We start from the raw sequence: 23,469 nt of genomic DNA on the forward strand, positions 1-23,469 counted from the left end.
TTCTATCAGCACAGCCTTCTTGAACACCCACCCCATCTCTATCCTGTGGGTTGTGCTGGTGGCTGGGAAGGAGTGAGATACTACCTTCTCTCTGGGGAGTTGGCCACCAGGGGTCTGCTTGGAATAAGCATGTGCTCTGAGCCATTTGGACTATCTTCTAGTCATTCTGGTTACATGATGGCTAGTGTTTGCTGGGTGAGAAACAGGGGAGCTCATTGCCCTGCAGTAGGTGGGGTCAACACAGAGTTACTCCCTCCAAATGTTAATGGTCCTCCTGAGAACCCTGAAGTACCACAGTCTCAAAAACCAGACTGGTGTATGTGGTCTCAAGTCCCCAAAGGGGACTCATAGGGTCTCATAGTCCCTCAAAGACTATGTGTAACACCCATACCACTGACTACTGCTTGTCCCTGACCTCGCTGCCCTGCCTGCTCAGATGTGAAAAATGACATTCCCACTGCTCCTCTGGACTCAGACCTCTCCACTCCTATCCACCCCACATACAGGCAGGGCTGGCCTGGAGGTATGCTTGGCAGATGGGAAAAATGTGACCAGCCCAAATAAGGACACAGAAAACCCAGCTGCAAAGCTGGAAGGAATTAAAAAGACCTATAGGTGAGACAGTGCTTCCGTCTACCCCCAACTCCAGGCCCTCCTCTGGGTGCACAGGACATGTCCTCCTATCCAGCCAGAGGCTCCTGCACAGCTGTGGCCTTAGGTACCAGCACAGGCAGGCATGGAAGATCCACTTACCTCACTATTGCTGTAGCGTGCCAACTCTGAGATAAAGCGCATGTGGTCCTCCCGGATCTGGATCATCTGCTCACAGATATTATACTGCGGGCTGCTGCTGGATGATGTGCATGTCCATCTGGCAGTGAAGGGAAAATGTGTATTACCTGAAAGGGTACTTGCATAAGACTTATACATCATAATGCTGGGTGGCCAGGGACATATGCACAGCAGGCACACAGGATGGCCTACTGGTCCTGCATGCTGCCAAGGAGAAAGAGGCTCGGAGAGAATATGAATTCTCAGCAAAGAAGTAGCCAGCCAGCCCCATCTCCCTGTGTTAGGGTCACTGTCCTATCTTCCGATACCTGTGTTTTGGAAAAGGAATCATAATTTCTCTTTAATCAGCCAACTACTTTCAAAAAGCTGAGAGGTGTTGCTGGATTTAGGATACTGCATCACCGTGCAAGGACCCTTGACACCTACTGCAGATTTGGTGGGAACTAAGAATTCTTTATTACTCACATGTGAAAACATAAGCTATAGTAGAAAACAAGTCAGCCAAAGACTCCGAAACAAAAGTTATCCTTATAGGGAGTTGAAAACTGACATTACTTGGAAGTTAGACAGTTGACTTATGTGCACAATACACCATTTTAGCAGCAAACAGTCAATTTAATGGGAAAGAAGTTTATTAAGAATTAAAAGTTGTTGGAGCTCTTAGGCAGAAAGTATGGGCCCTAGGGCTCTGACCTCTGCTCCCTCACACTCAGCACAGACACTCTCGCCATGTTTTTAACAAGCTGGTCCTCTTTGCTTGAAGGGAAGGAATTCAGATTACCACTTTTCAAAATAATGGGGACACTGTCTCAAGCAGCAGTCCTTTCTTACTTTCTGATTCCACTATAAGATGATGCAATGATTATGTTGGCATCATCCAAGGTGGCTCCCTGAGTCTGCAATGAGTACATGAGGCCCAGGCCCTAGACCAGGCTCCACCCTCAATAAACCTGCCTCCCCTGCAGGCCCCAAAAAGCATGTCCACCTAAAGCAAGGCCCTAGAGCCCAGAACCTGACTGCTGACATCACACACTCTAGCCACCCTTTCTGGACCCAGATGTCGGTGCAGGGCTAGTGGGTTGGGCTCTCAAAGCTCACCGCTACTTGCTCAGGCACCTCCCAAGGTGGCTGTTAAATGCCCACTAACACCAATTATATGCTATTGACTTATAATAAATCATATTAAAAAAATAGAAATAAGGGGCGCCTGGGTGGCGCAGTCGGTTAAGCGTCCGACTTCAGCTCAGGTCACGATCTTGCAGTCCGTGAGTTCGAGCCCTGCGTCGGGCTCTGGGCTGATGGCTCGGAGCCTGGAGTCTGCTTCTGATTCTGTGTCTCCCTCTCTCTCTGCCCCTCCCCCGTTCATGCTCTGTCTCTCTCTGTCTCAAAAATAAATAAAAACATTAAAAAAAATTTAAAAAAAAATAGAAATAAGCATGCAAAACTCACTGTTTCCTGATTGTCTTACTGGTTTTACCATTACCTCTCATCTAGAGCTCATCTGTGTCCGTTAGGGTAGAAGCACTGTGTAATGGCATGCTACTAGAGCTGAAACAAGTTGTTAGCCTCAAGTCAGTCATGGCGGGAGTATTTACACCATGTAAATCAGCACATGCTCCAGATCAGAGCTTGAATTAGTGCTGAAGCAGAAAGAGGTTTCAGTTTAATGAACGTAACTTAGAGAAGAATGAGAAGTCACCTAACTGGATGGTATATCAAATTTAATGGTAAATTTAATTAGGAAATAAGCTAGCACAGACCTCAACGAACTACAGCACAGACCAAACACAACCTGTGTTTATACGGCCCTAGAGCCATACAAAATGGTACTCACATTTCTATTATTTAAAAAAAGCAACAATAACAGAAAAGAAGAATATATGCCAGATACCACATGTGGCCTGCAAAGCCTTAAAGTGTTTATAATTCAGCCTTTACAAAAAAAGATTGCCAACCTCTGAATAAGCAGATTGAGATGTAATTGATTTTTCAAAATCATGGCTATTTGCAATTGTAGGTTGGCTATGGATACACCTGTTTGGCAAGAGTCAACAAAGCATCCCGTGAAGACTCAACCAGCTATGTGGAATCTACAAAAAAAAAAAAAAAGAGTATGGTGTGTTTTTTTTCTCATCTGTAATTGTGAGCTACAGACCCTTTCTTTATGCCAGGGGCTGGCCAACTCTCTCTGTACAAGGTCAGAAAGTAAATACTTCAGAATTTGTGGGCTACACTGTCACACAGCCATTGTCTTCTTTAAAAACAAAAACAAAAACAAAAACAAAAACAAAAACAAAAACCAGCCCTTTAAAAATGTAAAGGCCAGAGTGGCTCAGTCAGTTAAGCTTCAGACTTCTGCTCAGGTCATGATCTCGGGTCGTGAGTTCAAGCCTTGTCCACAAGCCCTGTCCCTGTCAAGCTCTCTGCTATCAGCGCAGAGCCCATCAGATCCTGTCTCCCTCTCTCTCTCTCAAAAATAAATAAACATTAAAAAAAAAAATGTAAAGGCCATTCACAGCAACAGAGATCTTACAAAAATAGCCCTGGGCTGGATTTGGCTCTTCAGTGATAGTTTTATAAGCTCTGTAATATAAATGCAAACATCCCACTGCCCAGCAGGGCTAGTTGTCAAGCATTTACCAGTGTGCCGCTTGTTTACACTTGGACATTCTCCGTGAGTTCTATCCAAAAGAACTCTCTGTGATGATGGAAAAGTTCTACACTTGATCTTAACCAAAAGGCCGAGAAGCGATTAATGATGGAAAAGTTCTATAGCTGTGATAACATAGTAGCCACTACTAACATTTGAAATACAGATGTTCGATGGGGGGTGGGAGGGAGGGGAGGGTGGGTGATAGGTATTGAGAAGGGCACCTGTTGGGATGAGCACTGGGTGTTGTATGGAAACCAATTTGACAATAAATTTCACATATTTAAAAAAAAAAACGAAATACAGATGTTCTAACCAAGAAAATAACCAAGAAAATAAATTTCTTGGTTAAATTTCTTGGTTAAATTTCTCTAACGAAGAAAATAAATTGCATGTTTTAATAAATTTAAAAGTAGGCAGTCACAAGTGACAGGGCCTACCAGATGGGTTTTTGGTTTTGGTTCCAGATGATTAAAACTGTCAAAGGTGTTCTCTCTAGATAAATAAGTGTTATAAAACCACAATGAGAACACTGCAGAATGTTCTACTGGACAACTCACTCTCCTCCTACCGAGATTTATTCTCCTCATAGTGGGCACTGGTCTTGACGTATCTTGCCAGTTCTATTTGCATGTCCCCAAACAGTGGAACAACCTGGAGCTGCTATATTCAAAGAATAAAAAAAATAAGGTCATTATGTATGTTTACTCACCAAATACAATCAATGAATAATGGTAGTAATTACTATGGGCTGAATACTATCTCTGCACAAAATACAATTTAAGAACCAATATTCATAAAACCAATTCAAATATTACAATTAACCTACCTTGTTGCTAGATCCATGCTCATAAAAAAATATCAATTTGCATTTCTATTAGTAACAAACAGAAATTAAAATCTAAAGGGAAACAACTTGCAATAGCATCAAAAGAACTAAAATATATATGAATAAATCTAACAAAATATGTTCAAGACCTCTAAACAAAAACACTACTAAAAATTCTAGAGAAAGTTTTAAAGTTCTAAGTAACTGGAGAAATATATCAAGTTAACGTTTTGGAAGACTTGGTACTTTTTACTCCCTAAACTGATCTATAAATTCAATGGAATCCCAAACAATATTCCAAGAAGAGGGCGCCTGGGTGGCTCAGTCAGTTGAGCACCGGACTTTGGCTCAGGTCATGATCTCGTGGTCCGTGAGTTCAAGCTCTGCTTTGGGCTCCATGCTGACAGCTCAGAGCCTGGAGCCTGCTTGAGATTCTGTGTCTCCCTCTCTCTCTCTCTCTACCTTTCCCGTACCCATGCTCTCTCAAAAATAAATAAACATCAAAACAAAATAATATTCCAAGAAGAATAATGGTTTATGGATAGTGCATATATGTGTTTGTGTATATGGAAATCAACAAGCCAATTCTAAAATTTATTTTGAAAGGTAAAGGGACAATATCCAAGATAATCTTGAAGAACGTAACTTGAAGTCTTCTTGATAAGCAGATCTGTTCTACGGAAAACTATAGCAACTAAGACAGTGTTGCCCTGGAGCATGGAGAGCAGTGGAGGAGGACAGGAAACCTAAGACAGTATCACATATATATAGACACCTGCTTTATGACCCAGGCAACAATGCACAGCAATGGGGGAAAAGATGGCCTTTACAATAAATGGACGGAATCAACTGGATACCCATAAGGGGAAAAAAGAAAATAAAAAAATGTCAACACCCTTCTTCACACCATACACAGAGGCCAGATCCAGGAGGATTATAGATCTAGATGGAAAAAGAAATAGTGCTATTTCTAGAAGGTAAGAAGAAGAAAATTCTCATAAGCCTGCTCTATATAAAGATTTCTTTTTTTTTTAATGTTTGTTTATTTAAAGAGACAGAGAGTGAGAAAGCAAGTGGGGGGGGGAGGGAGAGAGAGAGAGAGAGAGGGGGACAGAGAGAGGGAGAGAGAGGGAGAGAGAAGGAGTCCGAAGCAGGCTCCACACTGTCAGTGCAGAATTTGACATGGGGCCCGATCCCATGAGCTGTGAGACTATGACCTGAGCCAAAACCAAGAGTCAGACGCTTAATCAACTGAGCCACCCAGGCACCCCTACAAAGATTTCTTAAAGTAGATATTAAAGATTGATACATTAGATTACATTAAAATTAAAAACTGCTGTCCACCAAATGACACCTTTAAGAAAGTGAAAAGGAGAGCCAGAAGCACAGAATGCATGTATTTTATAACACATGTATTCAACAAAGAACATGTACCCAGAATATATAAAGAACTATAAATCAAGGGGGGTGGGGGAGCGGGGTAGGGAGCAAGAAATTTGAAGTGACACTTCACAAGAGAACACACAAAAGATGAAGAGTGTGAAGTTATCAGAGAAATATGAACTAAACCACAAGGAAATGTCAGCCAAAAATATCACAATGATGTACACCCTTTAGGATGCACTTCCTCAAAAAAGTGAGTGTCAAGTGTTGGCAAAGGATGTGGAGCAACAGGAAGGCTCATTCATAGCTGATGGGAATGCAAATCAGCATAGCCATGTGGGAAGTTGTTAGCCTACATCTAACACTGAAAATGTATATGCCTGTGGTCCCCAATCCTAGCCCTGAGCAAACACAAACATGCGCAGATGTGCACTAAATCAAAGGAGCACTGTTCGTACCAGCCAAAACTCATGTCCATCACAGCAGAATGGATAAATAAGTTGAGGTATAATAATAAAATGGGCTGTGATACCACAATGAAAACCTAAGGACTACAGCTTCAGGATCTCACAGAGATGAATCTAATAAGTGAGTGAAAGCAGCTACATACAAAAGAGTACACCTGGCATGATGCCCTTTATACAAGGTTCAAACCCAGACAAAACTGCTGCCTTTGCAGATGGGAGCCAGTGATTTCCCCCCGCCCCACTGCCCACACCCATGTTTCCAAATATGGGGCACAGAGGTTTAACTCCCAAAATTAAGTGTATACACTTGATAAGAAAGGCTTATCTAAAAAAATGTAACTCACCTTGAAGTACTTATCAATTTTGGATAAGTTTATTCTTTTCTTGGCATCAAGTTTATAGATGTTGCTGACACTCCCATCCATCAAGTATAGACCAAATCCCATGACCTGAAAATCACAAAATGGCACATAAAACTCAGACCTAAAAGTTTAATTACCCATAAAAACTTCTAATGCTACAGTTCATATATTTGAAGTGGGAGTTCATTCTTCTTTCAAAAAACACTTTTAGGGGCGCCTGGGTGGCGCAGTCGGTTAAGTGTCCGACTTCAGCCAGGTCACGATCTCGCGGTCCGTGAGTTCGAGCCCCGCGTCAGGCTCTGGGCTGATGGCTCGGAGCCTGGAGCCTGTTTCCGATTCTGTGTCTCCCTCTCTCTCTGCCCCTCCCCCGTTCATGCTCTGTCTCTCTCTGTCCCAAAAATAAAAAACGTTGAAAAAAAAAATTAAAAAAAAAAAAACAAAAAACACTTTTAGGGGTACCTGGGTGGCTTAGTCGGTTGGCATCCAACTTTGGCTCGGGTCATGATCTCGCGGTTTCATGGGTTTGAGCCCCACGTCGGGCTCTGTGCTGACAGCTCAGAGCCTCGAACCTGCTTCAGATTCTGTAACTCCCTTTCTCTCTGCCCCTCCCCTGCTCATGCTCTGTCTGTCTCTCTCTCAAAAATAAATAAACATTAAAAAAAAAGTTCAAAAAGCACTTTTAAAAGCTCCTCATAAATAGCTATCCCTTCATAAGAAGCTCTTCTTTTATCTGTGTCATTTCTTGTGCGTATTTTACTGTCCTCTCCAGGCACAAACACCCACCTCTCATTAAGCCCAATGAAATACAAGTATGTATTTCCATAAGTATCCATGGCCAGGGACTCCCACCCCAGATGGCACAAACAGAATATTTCCACGGTCATAAAGTGCTCCACTAGAGAGGGCACCAACTCGCCCATGCTCTCCTGTGGGGAAGAGATCTTGGGGCTGGGCCCACTCTTATAGGGAAGGGTTTGTGCTGACAGGACACTCAGCACAGTGTTCTTCAGGGCCATCCTTCCCAAAGGTGGAAAGCAGAGCAAATGCAATGGCAGAACTGACTTCTCCTCATCCCAGTAAGAAATGTCACTGAAAACACTCCCCAATTTAAAACTGAGTAATAAAGAAAAGTATGGTAAAAGGCCATGCTCTTGACCAAGAAAAGTCTACTACAATCATGGAGACACAGTAGTGTTAATTCTTAGGAATCACATCCTTAACAAGTAGAATCTGATGATAACTTTGCTACAAGAAGCTAATGCTGACAGAAGCCCTTGACGAGGGCTCCTCAGTCATGAGCACGTTCTCCAGGGGTAGGCATGTCATATACCTGACAATGGGATCAAGCCTGGGACACATTCAAAGGAATATGTCTGGAGAGCCTATAGTGCAGGCTGTGAGCAGGGTGGAGGGTGCTGTGTACACAAACACACGTACGTGTACACACACACACACACACACACACACGGCAAGTGTGAGAATAAGAAAAGGTTGGCAAGAGCATCACAGTCAAAGCACAGCCTCTTCTTGAGAGCAAGGCTGTCTCTCTGCACAGTTATGTGAGCAGCCATGCCCATACACGTACTTTGAGAAGCATGTGTTTCTCACTGGGTGTCAGGTACATCCTATTCTCGTAGTAATCCACACACAGATTCACAATATCAGCGAGGAGCTCTTCGTAGCCAGAAATCACTTCAAGCTGCTGCTGTAAAGACTGAAACACAAAGTGGGAAATCCATGCCATTGACTGCTCCTAGCTCCCTGGCCCTCAGACCCCAGCAGTGCATGCCATCAGCCAAAGTGGGGAGGGTGGGGGAAGCCTTACTTGGGTGATCTTATTGTGGTTGGCCAGGAACATGGACAGATTCTGTGATTCCTGGATGGACTGTGGGTCCGCCATTTTACGTAAAAACTGAGCAGCCCTTTGAAAGCAAAAAAAAAAAAAAAGTCATATAACCAACGGACTTAATGATTAAAAAAAAAAAGCATAGAAAATCAGGATTACGTTATCTGGCTACAGTTATCTGTGATAATGTAGGTCTTAGAAGCGAGTTATAATTTCAGCCTCCTCAAACTTCTCTACCCTGGACTCCAGGTCACTCTTCTGCCAACCTGGACAGCTCACGACCTCACTGTCCAACAGCTAATGGACTTCTTCAGAGACGTGGCAGCACCAACCACAGGCCTTCCTGGGGATTTCCTGCACACTGGCCTCTCCCTTGGGCTACCTGTTCCTAAGTCTGAGAAAGACTGCCTCCCCCTCTGTGACTCCCAGAGTATGGTAATGAAGATGGCCGGCACTGTCCATGTTCTCCACCAAGAATCCTCTAGGCCACCATGTCTCCCACAAGTCAGGGACCACACACAGTTCTGGTGCCAAAGGTCAGAGACAGAATCCTGGTTCCACCACCAAAACACTGCTCAATCTTGGATTGACCTCCTGAACTCTCCTGAACCTCACTTATCACATCTATAACAAACAACTGTCCACCCGACCTACCCACAGAGAAAATGTGAGGAGAGAGGAAACAGCATACACAGAATTACCTGTACACTTAGGTCCAATAAGACTGGAAGGCACACACTGAGTCTGAGTCTTGCAAAGCAGCATAAAGCAGCAAATGTGAGCATTCTGCACATCTAGGGCTGTCCCCCAAAAAGTTTAGCGTAAACTGGCCACCTAAGGACATGTCTGTGCAACCTAAAAACTTTGGGGTTTTACTGACAAAAATTCCCATGGTAAAGGCTAATAACCTATCCCAACAGTCATTTCCTCCATACCTCCTTAGGAATAAATCCTGAATTTCCATGTTACAGCAATGTGCTTCATCTTCACATGACCAATGGTTGAGCAATGAGATATAATGAAAAGCACTGCAAAGTACTTGGAAGTATATGGATAATAAACAGTATGATCCCTTCTATTCTACTGTCTCCCTGTTGACTGGAATGCAGACATGATAGCTGGAGCTCAAGCAACCATCTTGGACCGTGAGACAACACATGAAGATGGCAGAGCAGCAGGACAGCAGGAGCCCTGGTATGAGCACTGTGGAATCCCCTCATCAGTTGCAGATCACCTACTTTGGGACTTTTCAGATGAGAGAGAAATGAGAGATAATCTGCAATCTTGTTTAAGCCACTATTATTTCTCTGGGTTTTAAAAAATTATATAGTTAGGGACACCTGGGTGGCTCAGTTGGTTGAGCGTCTGACTTCGGTTCAGGTCATGATCTTGCACTCTGTGAGTTTGAGCCCCACGTCGGGCTCTGTGCTGACAGCTCAGAACCTGGAGCCTGTTTCCGATTCTGTGTCTCCCTCTCTCTCTCTGCCCCTCCCCCGCTCATGCTCTGTCTGTCTCTCTCTCTCTCTCTCTCTCTCTCTCTCTCTCTGTCAAAAATAAACATTAAAAACTAAAAAATAAATAAATAAATTATATAGTTAAACCTAATATGAACCCTGATATGATAGCACTTTTTTGGAGCACCTGGGTGGCTTAGTCAATTAAGAGTTCGACTCTTGATTTTGGCTCAGGTCATGATTTCACAGTTCATGAGACTGAGTCCCCAATCGGGCTATGTGCTGAGAGATGCCCCCTCTCCCGCACACACACAGGCACATGCTGTCTCACTCTCTCAAAATAAATAAACTTAAAATCAAAGATGCTGTTTTCTATTTTCCTCAAGCCTCACCATATAGGTTATCTTAGCATTTATACTCAGAAGCATTTGTACTGTTAGCTATTTCCAGGTGCAAATAAAAAGTGTGAGTGTAAGTGTGTGAGGGCTGGGGAGAAATGGGGGTTACTATCTGGGAAGATGATAAGGGATCCCAAACAGAGGTCAAAGAAGAAGCCAATGGCAGCTGGGGGTGCCCCAGGCCCACTCTGTGCTCAGGAGAGCTTGGGTGGCTCCTAGAGGGGGTGCAGACTGCCTGCAAGCACATCAAACAAGGTCAACTCCAGACTTTCCTATTCAAGCAAGGTTAATAGGTCAACTCCAAGGATTCTCTAGTTCTGGAGATCCAGGCTTCTGTATAGAGCTAATTCTAGGTGATGAATGCCTACACTTAACTTCACATGGACCAAGCTTAAAACCCTAGATGATCCAGCTTAACTCCTACTGCTGCCTCAATCTTAGATCTGTTTAGCACTATATCCCATGTTGATTTTATTTTAAAGACCTGACAACGGTTGTGTGATTTCAGATACAACACAACTAAAGCCTATTCCAATGCAAAGTAAAATCTCATCAAATTTAATTTCACAGCAAAGATTCTTTGTCTAGCAGAAGAAACAGTAGTCAGCATCTCATTCCAGCCAACCATGCCTTCAACAGTACCAAGCACAGACTTTCTAAAGAAAGTTTATTAGAAGACAGCTCGCTTTGCTCTAAACAACCACCCTTCTTCCTCTTCCTGCCATCAACTGCTCCCTCACAGTATTCCATGGGACACCCACCTTTTCCAATTCTCTTCTCCAGAAGTTCTCCACATTCTCCCTGGAGGAGAGCTGGTTTTGGGGACCTGGAAGCTCAGTGTGACCCCAAGACAGTCCACAGGCCAGCTCTAGCCACTGCTGTGATGGTGTGTACCTTCCCAAAATGTACAACCAGGAAGTGAGGTACTGTTCATCAAGATGCTTATGGAGCCAAAAGCCTTACAGTGACCCTAACCCTCTGTAACAGGGATTGATCTTGTGCACATCTTCCTTCTCACATGTGCTGAGCACCCAGAGGTCCTCAACAAACATTTGAGGATGACCAGGGTGTCCATATTCCACTCTAGCTTCATAAAACCACAATGTACACATACTCTAGGAGAAGACATCTCACTCAGTACATCACCACACACATAATCCGCCAGCTACCCCTGCATCTTATATGTAGGAGTGTGTATTCAAATAGTCCTGAGCCTGCCAAACAACCACTACCAAACAGTTGTGGTTATTTCAGCACATATGGGATGTGCACCTACTAGGTGCAGAGCATGTGGCTAATCAAGAACCACTCTGCCTGCCTGAGCACTCTCTGCAAGGTCCTAGGGCACAAGGTCAAAGCTCACCTCTTATATGCCGAGTGGTCATTCTTCACACTGCACTTCATGTTCTTTAACTCATCCAGCACAGCAAACATGTTGATGAACTTTCCCAGCGTGATCAAATAGGCTTCAGAAACAAAATCCTTCCTTCTCTCCGCGTGGCACAGGCGCCTCACCTCCCCACAGAAACGCTCAATGGCATTTCTCTGAAAAGAGGAAGGGAGGGCAAAAAAACTGCTGTCACTGATGGGCCAACTCCATGCCCACCTTCAAGCACAGTCACTGTTACTCTTTGATGAAATACCCACCCAAATGAGTGGACATTTACAGCTCAGGTAATGAGACTTGTTTCTATAAAGTAATTTCCACATGCCTTTGCTCTGTGATAATCACCATTAATTTTCCACTTTACCAACTATCCCTAAAATAAAAGAATTTTGTTGATTATTCAAGCAAAGTTACTGAGGAAATGCTCCAATAGAAGGTCTACAAACAGATGTTTTCACTTTCAGAGGTGAAGATGGGGGCAGGGAAATTTTTCCTCTTAAATAACCTTTAAGATAAAACAAAAATTCATCTCCTAATAAGTTCTATCTTCTCCTTTTGCTGAAGGAATCTATAATAAAAACCTTCATACAATTCCAAAGTATTATCTTAAAAAGCCAGCAAGTCCCCTCCCTGTGGCTACTCCACCCAACCAATGGGCCAAAGGAGCCAAGGCAGGCCAAGGACCACTAAGTGGACAGTCAGCAGAGGCTGAGAGAAACACATCTGAAAAACCAGATGAATCAAAAGTACAAACTGGCAGAAAGACAAACATATTTGGAACTGACAGAAAGCAGTCTTCATGAAGGAAATATTCATTCACTCTTAAAGAAATAAGAGAAGTGAAACACAAAAGACGTATTTATTCTGGAAGGGCCAATAAAGCTGTAGACTGACAAAGGTCTGGTGCCCTTTTGTCTCAGAGGCCATGATGGCTGCTTTAATTCACATACACTTTGTTTAGTAAGTCATGGTGATGGGTGAGAGTGGGCCAGATTCCTACTCCTCTGCATTAAACCCCTAGGATTATTTCACCGTTTTACCTGGAAGTACATAAAATTCATCAGTTTTGTGACTTCAGGCTCAAGGACCTCTACGGTTTTCTCGTAAATTTCCACTCTATTAGGCTGCTCGTTACATTTCACCTAGGAATAAACAAGTATGGTATAGAGGCTTCAAATTAGCTAGATAGGAGAGCAGGCAGTCCCAGCAGGCTGTGGGGTAGGGTGCAGGAGGGGGAAAGTACTGGTGGGATAGAGGCAGGGCTGGTGGCATGGGGGTGTGGTCTGGCTGAGATGAGGGAACCATAAGGGTAGGAGTGAGGTCTGTGGTAGGGGCGTGGCCAGCAGGGATGGAATCACGGGAATGACAGCGTGGCCTGGCTGGGATGGCTTCACCTGTGGGATGGCCCGAGAGCAGCTCCTCCAGGTGTATAGCATGACCGCGTACTCTTGGCCCTCCTCCAGCATTTCATTCTGCAAGGGTACAAAGGGCAAATCAAAGACAAGTAGGAAAATGATCATAAAAAAGGAAATGCCATGTTGCTAAAACCCAGATACTTCATAGTATCCTCTCACTTTGAGAATAGACAAGTACCAGGACCTGCACGCCACAAGACAGCTGCTAAGAGGCTGGTGACGTTCAGTGCAGTAGTGTGGCCACAATGACCGCCCAAACACTCTCACGGCTTCTGTTGGCTGGAGAGGAGCCAGCACAGCCCAAGGCACCTGCCACAGCCACTATTCCTCAGCTCCATTCAACCCTAAACAACCTGCTGCCAGTGCAGACCTGAAGTAGCACAGATGCGCACAGGGTCTTCAAGGCTCTTAAGACTGAGGCAGCTCTGCCATCCCCAGTGCAGGGGAGGAAAAGCTGTATTTCTGCAACACTTAAAATCCAGAGAGAGTATCCATGCAAAGAGGACTGCCATCATTTTTAAACTGCTTTAGTGTCTACTCCTTTCACATTGTTTCCTTTGATAAAAATGGTAAGAAGTTCAGAGATGTTCTAAAAACATCAACTACAATTTCATCATATTCTTAAGATGCTTTAAAATGTTTACAACCTTGAATCCAGTAACTTCACTTCTACAAATCTACCAATGGGAATAATGATGGATTTGGAAGGATATTCATCACTGCATTTTCTATTACAAAGAAAAAAAGGGAAACTAAGTAAACAGGCAAAAGTAATTCAACTGTGGACATTTACAAAATGAACTATACAGTTATGAAAAATCACCTTATCTGGCACATTTTAAAGACAAGTGAAAAGTTCATGAAATCATTAAAATACATAATAACACTGCAATTCATTCATGCAATCGAAGTCATATCTTAGTGTATAACTGTGTTCGTGAATACAAGTGTAAATAAAAAGGAGAGAGGGGTGCCTGGGTGGCTCGGTTAAGCATCTGACTCTTGATTTCGGTTCAGGTAGTGATCTCACGGTTCACGAGTTCGAGCCCCACACTGGGGCTGGTTGGGTTCACTGAGCCTGGTTGGGATTCTCTCTCTCTCTGCCCCTTCCCCAACTGTGCACTCTCTTTCTCAAAATCAATAAATAAACATTAAAAAAATAATAAAAATATAAAGAGGAGAGAGAATGGTACTCCCTCAAAATGCTGACAAAGGTTTTCTCTGGGCTATAAATGCTAAATTTTCAGAAAGAATATGTATTATGTTTATAATAAGAAACACAAAGGTCTTTTTAAAAACATAAGGCATTTTCATCCACTTTCTTCTTTTTTTCCTTACCACAGATCATATCAGGATAATACCAAAAAGGTGTACATTTGTCAGTACAGGTACTATTCCCCCAAGGAAAACAAAGACATACAGAAGGAATTACCATGCTAGAATGGACAGTTGCTTGTTCAATGTATCTTGCAATCCCAGTGACAAATGCATTTCTGTCTTCAAAATTAGTGTTGAAATTTGGCTGAAAGGAAGAGAAAAACCATCACGTGGAGGTCAGTGTTGCAGACAATGCACCCCACTTCCACTCGGCACACACCTGGTAGAGCAGTGAGGATGGTGGGGGCTCAATGCAGGGCTGCTGGTCAGGCAAAGGCAGCTCTTCCAGGAGATCCACATTGGACAGTGCATCCTCCAGTGTCACCTGGGCTGCCATCCTGGCCTAGAACAAAACACAGAGCCACCTGTACTGTGAGGAAGGGTAGTAATACTCTGACAACCATTCCAAGGTGTGGCAATCAGACCCCCTTCCCCTGACCCCTCACTTGAGGGAACTGGGGGTGGATGAGGTGTCAGGACCAATCCCCCAGAGTCTGGTGTCTCTTTTAGGGCTTGCTGGCAATGGAGGCATGATGTAGCCTCTTCTAGCTACCAGGAGTGTCATAGAGCAGGGCACATGCTTCCTGTCACCCTTTACACCTTACGGCCATCGTCTCTAGAGGGCTCCCAGAGGGGCTCTTACAGGGCCAGAGTAGGGAATATCATCTTCAACACCATGTCTGCCCTCAAGAAAGCCAGCACATCCTCTAAGGGGGCAACAGTGCTTCCCAGCATGCAGACCTTCCCAGGTGGGTCCTCTAAGCAACGTTACACACTAAGGATGAAAATGGAAAAGGCCAGAGCCCTTTCTCCATGGTCAGCCTGTAGAGGCTAAGCTGAGGGCCAAGGGCCAACATGAAACAGGGAGGTGTTAGCAAAGGACTGAGAGCATAAACTCGAAGGCTAGTACAGAGAAGCACAGAAATGAAGGTGGATGTCATCTAACACATCTGTGCCAGCTCCAGGAGAGGAGACCGCACACTCCAGCCTGCTTCCAGCTGAATGCTGGTCTGAACCTGGATAGGCCACAGGGAGTATAAGCAGTTGCAACCCTAGATGTGACACACCAAGCAGCTCTGATCCCAGATAGGACATGTGGGGCAGCTCTGACCCCAGATGGGACACATGAGGCAGCTACATGTATTGTGAGAAGGAAACAGCAGCAGACAAGCTGGATGAGAACACTCAATGGAAGAAGCTCCTCCCAACACTAGGCCCCAGAGAAAGTGTGGGTATAGAAGTACATGGTAGGGCAAGTTACCAAACCCCCAAGCTGCTGGCTTAAGAACCAAAAAAGGAACCCAAAGGTACTGGACAGCCCCAGGGACAATGTGGAGAGGAAGAATCTCAGAAGAGCAAGCCCATAAAGTTGCTCATGAACTTTGGGCCCATGCCCAAGAGACAAATGCATGGATCTGATCCTCTCACACCCCAATCCCTGAGACCACAGAAAACTCCCAGATGGCCAGAGGCAGCACTCATAGGACAGATCCAAATGGCACCGCAGGGGCTCTGAGAACAGAACTGACACTGAATCACACGCCAGAGAAAGCAGGTCAAAACCACACCCTAAATTGAACCAGGTTGTTTGACTCTAAAATAAAAAGTCAGCATTTGCCTAGGACTTAAGACCCAGAGTCTCATTTCATAATATACAAAACGTCCAGTTGCAGTCCAAACGACTCAGCACACAAAGAACCAGAAATGTCTTAATTCTTATAGGAAAAGATGACTAACATACCAACAATGAAATAATACAGATATTACAATCATGCATCAGAGTTTAAAGCAACTACTAAAAAAATGCTCTAACAATGACAACACTTCCAAACTGAAAGAAAAAATCGAATGTCAGAGGAAAAAAAAAAACCTTTATATAAAGAACTAAAGAAAATCCTTAAACTTTTAGAACTAAAAATACTGTGTGAAAAATTTTAAAGTCCCTACATGAGCTCAAGAGCAAAACAAAGATTCGGTGAACAATAGAAATTATCTAATCTGAACAACTGAAAAAAGGTTGGGAAAAAAGTGAAAATCCTCAGGGGAACTTTGGGATGAGAAAAGTGGTCTAACATTTGTGTTATCAGTGCAAGGAGTGCTGAAAGTGGGTAAAAAAATAGCTGAAAACAATGACTGAAAACTTCCCACATTTGGCAGAACACTCATATGAATTCAAGAAGCTTAATAGATCCCAAACAGGATAAACCTAAAGAAATCCTTACTGGGCAGATCATAATCAAACTGTTATAATCTAAAGCAAAGGAAAAAAAAGATATCTTGAATGAATAAGTCATGGGAATACAAGGCACAACATAATGAATACAGTCAATGGTATTGTAACAGGGATGTATCAGGATAGATGGTAGTTGCACTTGTGGTGAACACAGCATAATGTATAAACTTGTCAAATCACTATGTTGTATGCCCGAAACTAATGTGACATATTGGGTGTCAACTATATTTAAAAAAAAATTAACTGATGAAAATAATGTATCTTTAAAACAGAGAAAAAAATGCATTACCTACAGAACAACAATTTGAATGCCTGTTGATTTCTCCTCAGAAACCAAGGAGCCCTTAGGAAGTAGAATGACACTTTTTAAAGTCTGGAAGAAAAGAACTGTCAACACAGATTCCTATATCAAGTGAAATAGTCTTCAAGAATGAAGGTGAAGGGGTGCCTGGGTGGCTCAGTCGGTTTAGTGTCAAACTTCGGCTCAAGTCATGATCTCACTGTGAGTTCAAGCCCCACAACAGACTTGCTGTTGTCAATGCACAGCCTGCTTTAGATCCTCTGTCCCCCTCACTCTCTGCTCCTCCCCCGCTCATGCTCATGCGCTCTCTCTCAAAAATAAAATACACACTGGAAAAAATTAAAAACAAAAAAGAATGAAGGTGAAATAACATTCTCAGATAAAGGAAAAGTAAGAGGATTCATAGACAACAGGCTAATCAAAGTTCTTTAGATAAAAGGGAAGTGATACCAGAAGGAAACCTGGGACACATAGAACAAAGCAAAAGCGATCCAGAGGTTAAACTGAACAAGAGAATAGACTGTTTCTTCTGGAGCTCTTTAAAAGATATTTTGTGGTTGAAAGTAAGAAATTAAAGCACTGTCTAATAGGATTTCGGTGACTATAAACATAATATGTAAGAGAACTATGACATAAGGGGGGGAAGGGAAAGGTGTAAGATTTCTACAATCCATTTGAAGTAGTGAAATATTGATTCTCAGTAAACTGAAATGTTAAGCGTGTGCTTTACAATCCCTAGAACAACCAATAAAAAAGTTATGAAAAGTAACATAACTTATAAAAAGATCATATATAATGAATTAATATGGAATACTAAAAATGTTCAGATAACCAATAGAAGGCAGGAAAAGGAAGCAGAGCAATGGAAAAAATAGGGATCCTCTTTCTGCTATTTGAGGACACAATGAGAAGCTGGGGATTGCAACCTGGAAAAGGGTCCTCTGATTCTGTGACCAATTCCAAAGCATGGGTTTTTTTCCCCCTACACCACCAACCAATTCTTAGACACCAGCTAGGTGTCCTATGATTCAATTCTGACACTATCTAGCTGCAGATAGCATCAGATCCCACAGGTTAAGAACTCAATCCTACAAGACTGCCCCCTGTGCCACTTCAGACCCCAATCAAAAGTCCAGGTTGTCACTTGTGCTTCTGACAGAAATTAGAGATTCCCAAAACCCCCTTCCTGGGTTCAATTAATTTGCCAGAATGGCTTACAGAACTGAGCAAAGTATTTTATTTACTAGATTACCAGTTTATTATGAAGGATATAACTCTGGAACAACCAGACGGAAGAGAGGCATAGGGCAAGTTATGGAAAAGGGTGCTGAACTTCTATGCCCTGAGTGCTCCATACTCTTCCCAAATGTTCACATATTTCATTAATCCAGAAATTCTCAGAATCCTGTCCTTGTGGGCTTCCTTACATAGGCATGACTGATTAAATAACTGGCTATTGGCAAAGGATTCAACCTCCAAGGTCAGGGAGGTGGGATTAAAAGTTCCAACCCCCCCAATCCTGGCAAATGGCTCCCATTTTTAAGGAGTTTTCCAAAAGTTACCTCATTAACATAAACTCAGATGTGGTTGAAAGGGGTTTGTTGGGGCGCCTGGGGGGCTCAGTCGGTTGAGCGGCCGACTTCCGCTCAGGTCGTGATCTCACGGTCCGTGAGTTCGAGCCCCGCGTCGGACTCTGTGCTGACAGCTCAGAGCCTGGAGCCTGTTTCAGATTCTGTGTCTCCCTCTCTCTGACCCTCCCCCATTCATGCTCTGTCTCTCTCTGTCTCAAAAATAAATAAACGTTAAAAAAATTTTTTTTGAAAGGGGTTTGTTAATGAATATCAAGACACCTTTATATTCTTTTCCACTTAGGGAACTACAAGGATTTTAGGAGCTCTCTGTCAGAAACACATGAAGACCAAATATATATATATATATATATATATATTTCTTTTTTAAATTCATGTTGAGAGAGAGAGTGCACATGAGCATGAGCAGGAGAGGGGCAGAAAGAGAGGGAGACATAAAATCCCAAGCACTGTCAGGGCAGAGCTCAATGTAGGGCTCGAACCCATGAACTGTGAGATCATAACCTGAACCAAAGTCAAAGCCAGGTGCTTAACTGATTGAGCCACCCAGGTGCCCCCAAATACGTATTTCTTATTAAAAATCAGATCCTCACCAGACAAGACCATGCTGGGACCCTGACACCCTGATCTGAGACTTTAAGCCTCTAGAACTGTGAGAAATAAATTTCTATTGTTTATAAGCCACACATATATACACACAAAAATATGTAAGTGTATGTGGGGTGGGAATATAAAAAGTATGAAATAATAAAATGGTAGACCTATATCCAAACATACCAATAATTACATTGATCACAAACAGTCTAAACACACTAAAGACCAGAGACTGTCAGGATGAAAAACATCCTGACTCAACTATATGCCAGCTATAAGAAGCTCACCTCAAATATAATGACATAAGTTGAAAGTAAAAGAGGAAAAGATAAACCATGCAAGCACCAGTCCCAAGGAAGCTGGAATGGCTATGTGAGAGGTAAACTTCAGAGCAAGGAAATTCCCAGGGCTCAAGAGGTGCACTGCGTGACGACAGAAGGTCATTCATCAAGGAGACAGAACAATGCTCAATGTGGATGCATCTAAGGAGAGAGCTTCAAACAACAAGCCAACACCAACAGGACTGAAAGGAGAAGTAAATACACAAGTGCACTGACAGCAACAATTCTGTCCTTGACAGAAAATCAGCCAGAACACAGAGGAACTGAATACTAGGACCTACTGGGACTAATTAGCATTTACACAAAAGTCCCTTCAACAACATATCTATTCTGCATGTTTCTAACCATAAATTTAAAATGTAGCAGATAATTTTTCAAAATATCTGGTCCTTTGTAAACAAGGAAGATGGCCTTTTAACTTCCATCATCAACTTCCTTCTATCATCATGACTTCCTCTTCTGCATACTTATGAAAGAAGAAGTCCAGGATAGCAAAGCACCAAGTAGTGAAGGCTCGTTCTCGCACTGGCCACTGCCCTAAAGAGCCAGAGTAGGGAGTCCCAGTAACATCTTCCAAGGCACCATGTCTCCTATGGATCCAGCCCTGAGTCCTGCTTTTGGCCCTTTGCATGGCCCAAGCCCAATCTGTGCCAGGAGAGGCTTGGGGGCTCCTGTAGTGCCTCCATGCTCCCATGCCACCTGTGCAATTGGTCAGTGAGAAAACAGGTCAGGCTAACGACAGCCATACTGCCCATGTGACCAGTCATCTTGGCCTTCTGCCCAGCGCCCACAGGACCCTTCTTCCTCCTCCACCTCTGCCCGAGAGAGCCCAAGACCACTTTTGATGGGAGAAGAGGTGGTACAAGAGGGCTGCAGACAGACTCAGTGACACACTTAGGTCACATTCAAGGAAAAACATAAATGCTCTATTCAAATCACTGTTAAAGAATACTTTTCTCATATAAACACAGCAATATTTGTATGGTGCACACACACCTCTATTCAGCCTTAATGAGGAGGGAAATTCTCACACATTCTACAAGATGGATGAACCTTGAGGACTTCATACTGAGTGAAATAAACCAGCCACAAAAGGACAAAGAATGTGTGATTATACTTATGTTAGGTACCTAGAGTAGTCAAAGTCATAGAGAGAAAGTAGAACAATGGTTGTCAGGGGTTGGAAGGAGGTGGGAATGGGGAGTTAGTGTTTAATAGGTACAAGAGTTCCCATCTGGGAAGATGGGAAAAGTTCTGGAAAGGTTGGTGATGGTGACTGCACAATAGCATGAATGCACTCAATGCCACTGACTATACACTTAAAAATGGTCAAAATGGTAAATTTGATGTTAAAACAACAACAACAAAAATCAAGAGCAAAAAAAAAAAAGGCAATATTTACCATACATAAATCAGAAAATATGGAAAAGAGAAAAAAGTCCATAATGCTTCCAACCCCCACAGAAAGAAGAGAATATGATACAAGCTGTTTTGTAAGTTGCTTCTTTCTTCCAACTTCCATAAAAATGTTCAAAATAAAAATTTTCAAACTATTGAACATTTTCCCGCAGCACCCATTTAGCTTTGTGTGGACCATTGGCCAAGGCCCTTTTGTGCCTCACTACTGTTCTTTCCTATTTGTCACATTTTCATCTGTTTCACAGCCATAAACACCCCTCAACAAACACTCTGCCATGAATACACATACAGCTGCCATGAATACACATACACAATCCCAGGGCCCCAGAAACATTCCCACATCTCTCCATCCTATGCATCTTCCACAAATGTGTATCTGCATGGCCTCTGCCTCAACCACATTAAGGAAACTTGGAATAGTCAGCTTTGGGTCCAAGTCTCCAAAGTCTCTGTCCTGATTTATTCTTTGACACCTCACAGTTCCACCTCCAAGATTTCTTTTATTATTATTATTTTTAACGTTTGTTTATTTTTGAGAGAGAGAGACAGAGCATAAGCAGGGCAGGGAAAGAAAGAAAGGAAGACACAGAATCCGAAGCAGGCTCCAGGCTCTGAGCTGTCAGCACAGAGCCCGATGCAGGGCTCGAACCCACGAACTGCAGGATCACGACCTGAGCCAAAGTCAGAGGCTTAACCGACTGAGCCACCCCCAAGATTTCTTTTAAATCTATTTACTTTTCTCCATCTCTAACTGCCACCAGCAAATCCTGTGCTCATTATGGGCATCACACCACTCTAGAAATGACGTCCATGCTCTCTGTAACCACTCTAGCTGCCCCAAGCCACAGGAATTTGCCTCTTCCTGCCTCATCCCCTCAGGTCCATGCTACTGCCCATGTTACTGTCAGCCCCCACAAAGCCTGGGTATCCCTAGGACAAGTGTGCGTCATCTGCTTGGCTACCACAAGGCCTGTGGGACAGAGCACTGGAAGGAGTGATAAGACTTTGTAACCAGCTTCCACAATGCCAATGCCCAAAAGCATAATGAAAATGACATATCTGGAACAGTGCTCAAACCCAACAGTGCTGCCTGGTGGGAGTTTACAGTTTAATAACTCAATCCCATTTCTGTCTCCACCAGTTCAGCTCACATACAGCTTCATGTACAGAGATGCACACCAGCTGGGGCTTGGTCACAGCAGGGTGGCCTGTGACCACAAGCACCGAAGGAAAATCACATGGGAACACAAGAGAGAAGGTGGCCGTCTGCAAGCCTAGGAGAGAGACCTTGGAAGACACCTTGATCTCAAACTTTCAGCCTCTAGAACTGTAAGACAATATATTTCTGTTCCTTAAACCACCTGGTCTGGGGTATTTGTTGTAGCAGCCTAAGAAAACTAACACAGAGCTAGAATGAGTTGAGCAGAATTGCCCAGAGAGGGTCCCTATGCCCTTGCACCAACTGGCTGTTAAAATCCGCCATGCGCTGCTGTTTTTTGATCATGAAACAATACATGCTCAATGCAGAAAAAGCAGATGGCTGGGAATAAAAACAAGCTTGAGCCTCAGTCTTAAAGAGCTAGTATAGGCACTTCTGGTGTGGGAGCATCCACCTCCCGTCACAGAGAACTGACTGCAAATAACAAACTCTCCCTCATTTCATCAACAAATGATGTCAAGCCAGGCTTTTCCTCCTTGACTGAATCTCCATTGGCAGCAGTTCCCAGCCCTCAGGTTTGTCTCCAAGCTTGTCAAGTTATAAAACTGCCATTTTAACAAACCATCAACTTAAACTTAACAGCTTTTAAAATAAACATTCCAAAGGACATACTAAATGTGTTTGTTGCTCTTCTAGTGACTGTTCAAGTACCCCTGAATCAATTGCAGGGGTCCCTTTGGCTCAGGGGACACCTATGCTCTGGATAGCTACTCAGCATTTTCACACTAGTGCATGAGAGCTGGCCAGCGGTATGAATTAGGGAGCCCTGCACACTATGCTGTGTGCCTCACATACCCAGCTTTTCCTTCATTCAGCCTGTGTCCGGGGAAAACACTGCTGAGTGATCAGCAGGGTCCCTATGGCATGACCCTGGTATGTGGACCACATGCCTGTGAGCTTGAGCTGGAGGAACAGGGCAGAGGAAGGAAGGCTGTGCTGTGACACACTATAACACTCCCAGCCCAGCTAGGCTACTTCCTCCTTCTATGCCCCAAGTTCCCTGCCCTTGAGTGAGGCACTCCCAGGATGCAGGTGACCTCAGGTGGTTGTCAAACAACTGCAGGTTGCTCAAGGCCAGGAGCAGACTCATGCCAAATGAAGGCTCAGGTCTGTGCAGGGCAGGGTCTTCAAAATCCTGCTGGCATCTGCCTCCATAAGAGGTATCTAAATGCAGACTCCCCTCTCCCACTGTGATACAGACCATACTGGCATGCATAAATCCCCTCACACAGGGCCAGCAGCCTGGACAACGCTGCCAGCGCAGCTCCTGAGCAGAGGGAACTAGGGGCATCTCTTCCTTTCATCTCCCACTTGGACTTAGAGCCCAAGGATGATGTCCCATGCATCTCAGGTGGCCATCACAGGTGGGTATCAGAGGACCCTAGGCAGAGGTCAAGCAATCACAAGTAGTCA

The 23,469-nt window shown here is 43.7% G+C and overlaps 1 protein-coding gene across 2 annotated transcripts in view; it reads right to left on the reverse strand.

Moving 5' to 3' along the window:
• Nucleotides 1-23,469, reverse strand: part of CYFIP1 (cytoplasmic FMR1 interacting protein 1) — a 133,933-nt gene that overhangs the window by 71,423 nt on the left and 39,041 nt on the right. For both annotated transcript variants that reach the window (XM_030317599.2, XM_030317600.1), the window contains exons 2-11: nucleotides 14,581-14,703; nucleotides 14,416-14,505; nucleotides 12,963-13,040; nucleotides 12,609-12,710; nucleotides 11,545-11,726; nucleotides 8,309-8,405; nucleotides 8,069-8,197; nucleotides 6,466-6,570; nucleotides 4,014-4,105; nucleotides 754-871 (exon numbers count right to left, since the gene is read on the reverse strand). In XM_030317599.2, coding sequence (XP_030173459.1) covers nucleotides 754-871; nucleotides 4,014-4,105; nucleotides 6,466-6,570; nucleotides 8,069-8,197; nucleotides 8,309-8,405; nucleotides 11,545-11,726; nucleotides 12,609-12,710; nucleotides 12,963-13,040; nucleotides 14,416-14,505; nucleotides 14,581-14,697 — 1,110 coding nt within the window. In that variant the 5' untranslated portion in view covers nucleotides 14,698-14,703. The remainder of the gene's footprint in view (nucleotides 1-753; nucleotides 872-4,013; nucleotides 4,106-6,465; nucleotides 6,571-8,068; nucleotides 8,198-8,308; nucleotides 8,406-11,544; nucleotides 11,727-12,608; nucleotides 12,711-12,962; nucleotides 13,041-14,415; nucleotides 14,506-14,580; nucleotides 14,704-23,469) is intronic.

This window comes from Lynx canadensis, chromosome B3, assembly GCF_007474595.2.
Source record: "Lynx canadensis isolate LIC74 chromosome B3, mLynCan4.pri.v2, whole genome shotgun sequence".
In the NCBI taxonomy this organism is placed as follows: Eukaryota; Metazoa; Chordata; class Mammalia; order Carnivora; family Felidae; genus Lynx; species Lynx canadensis.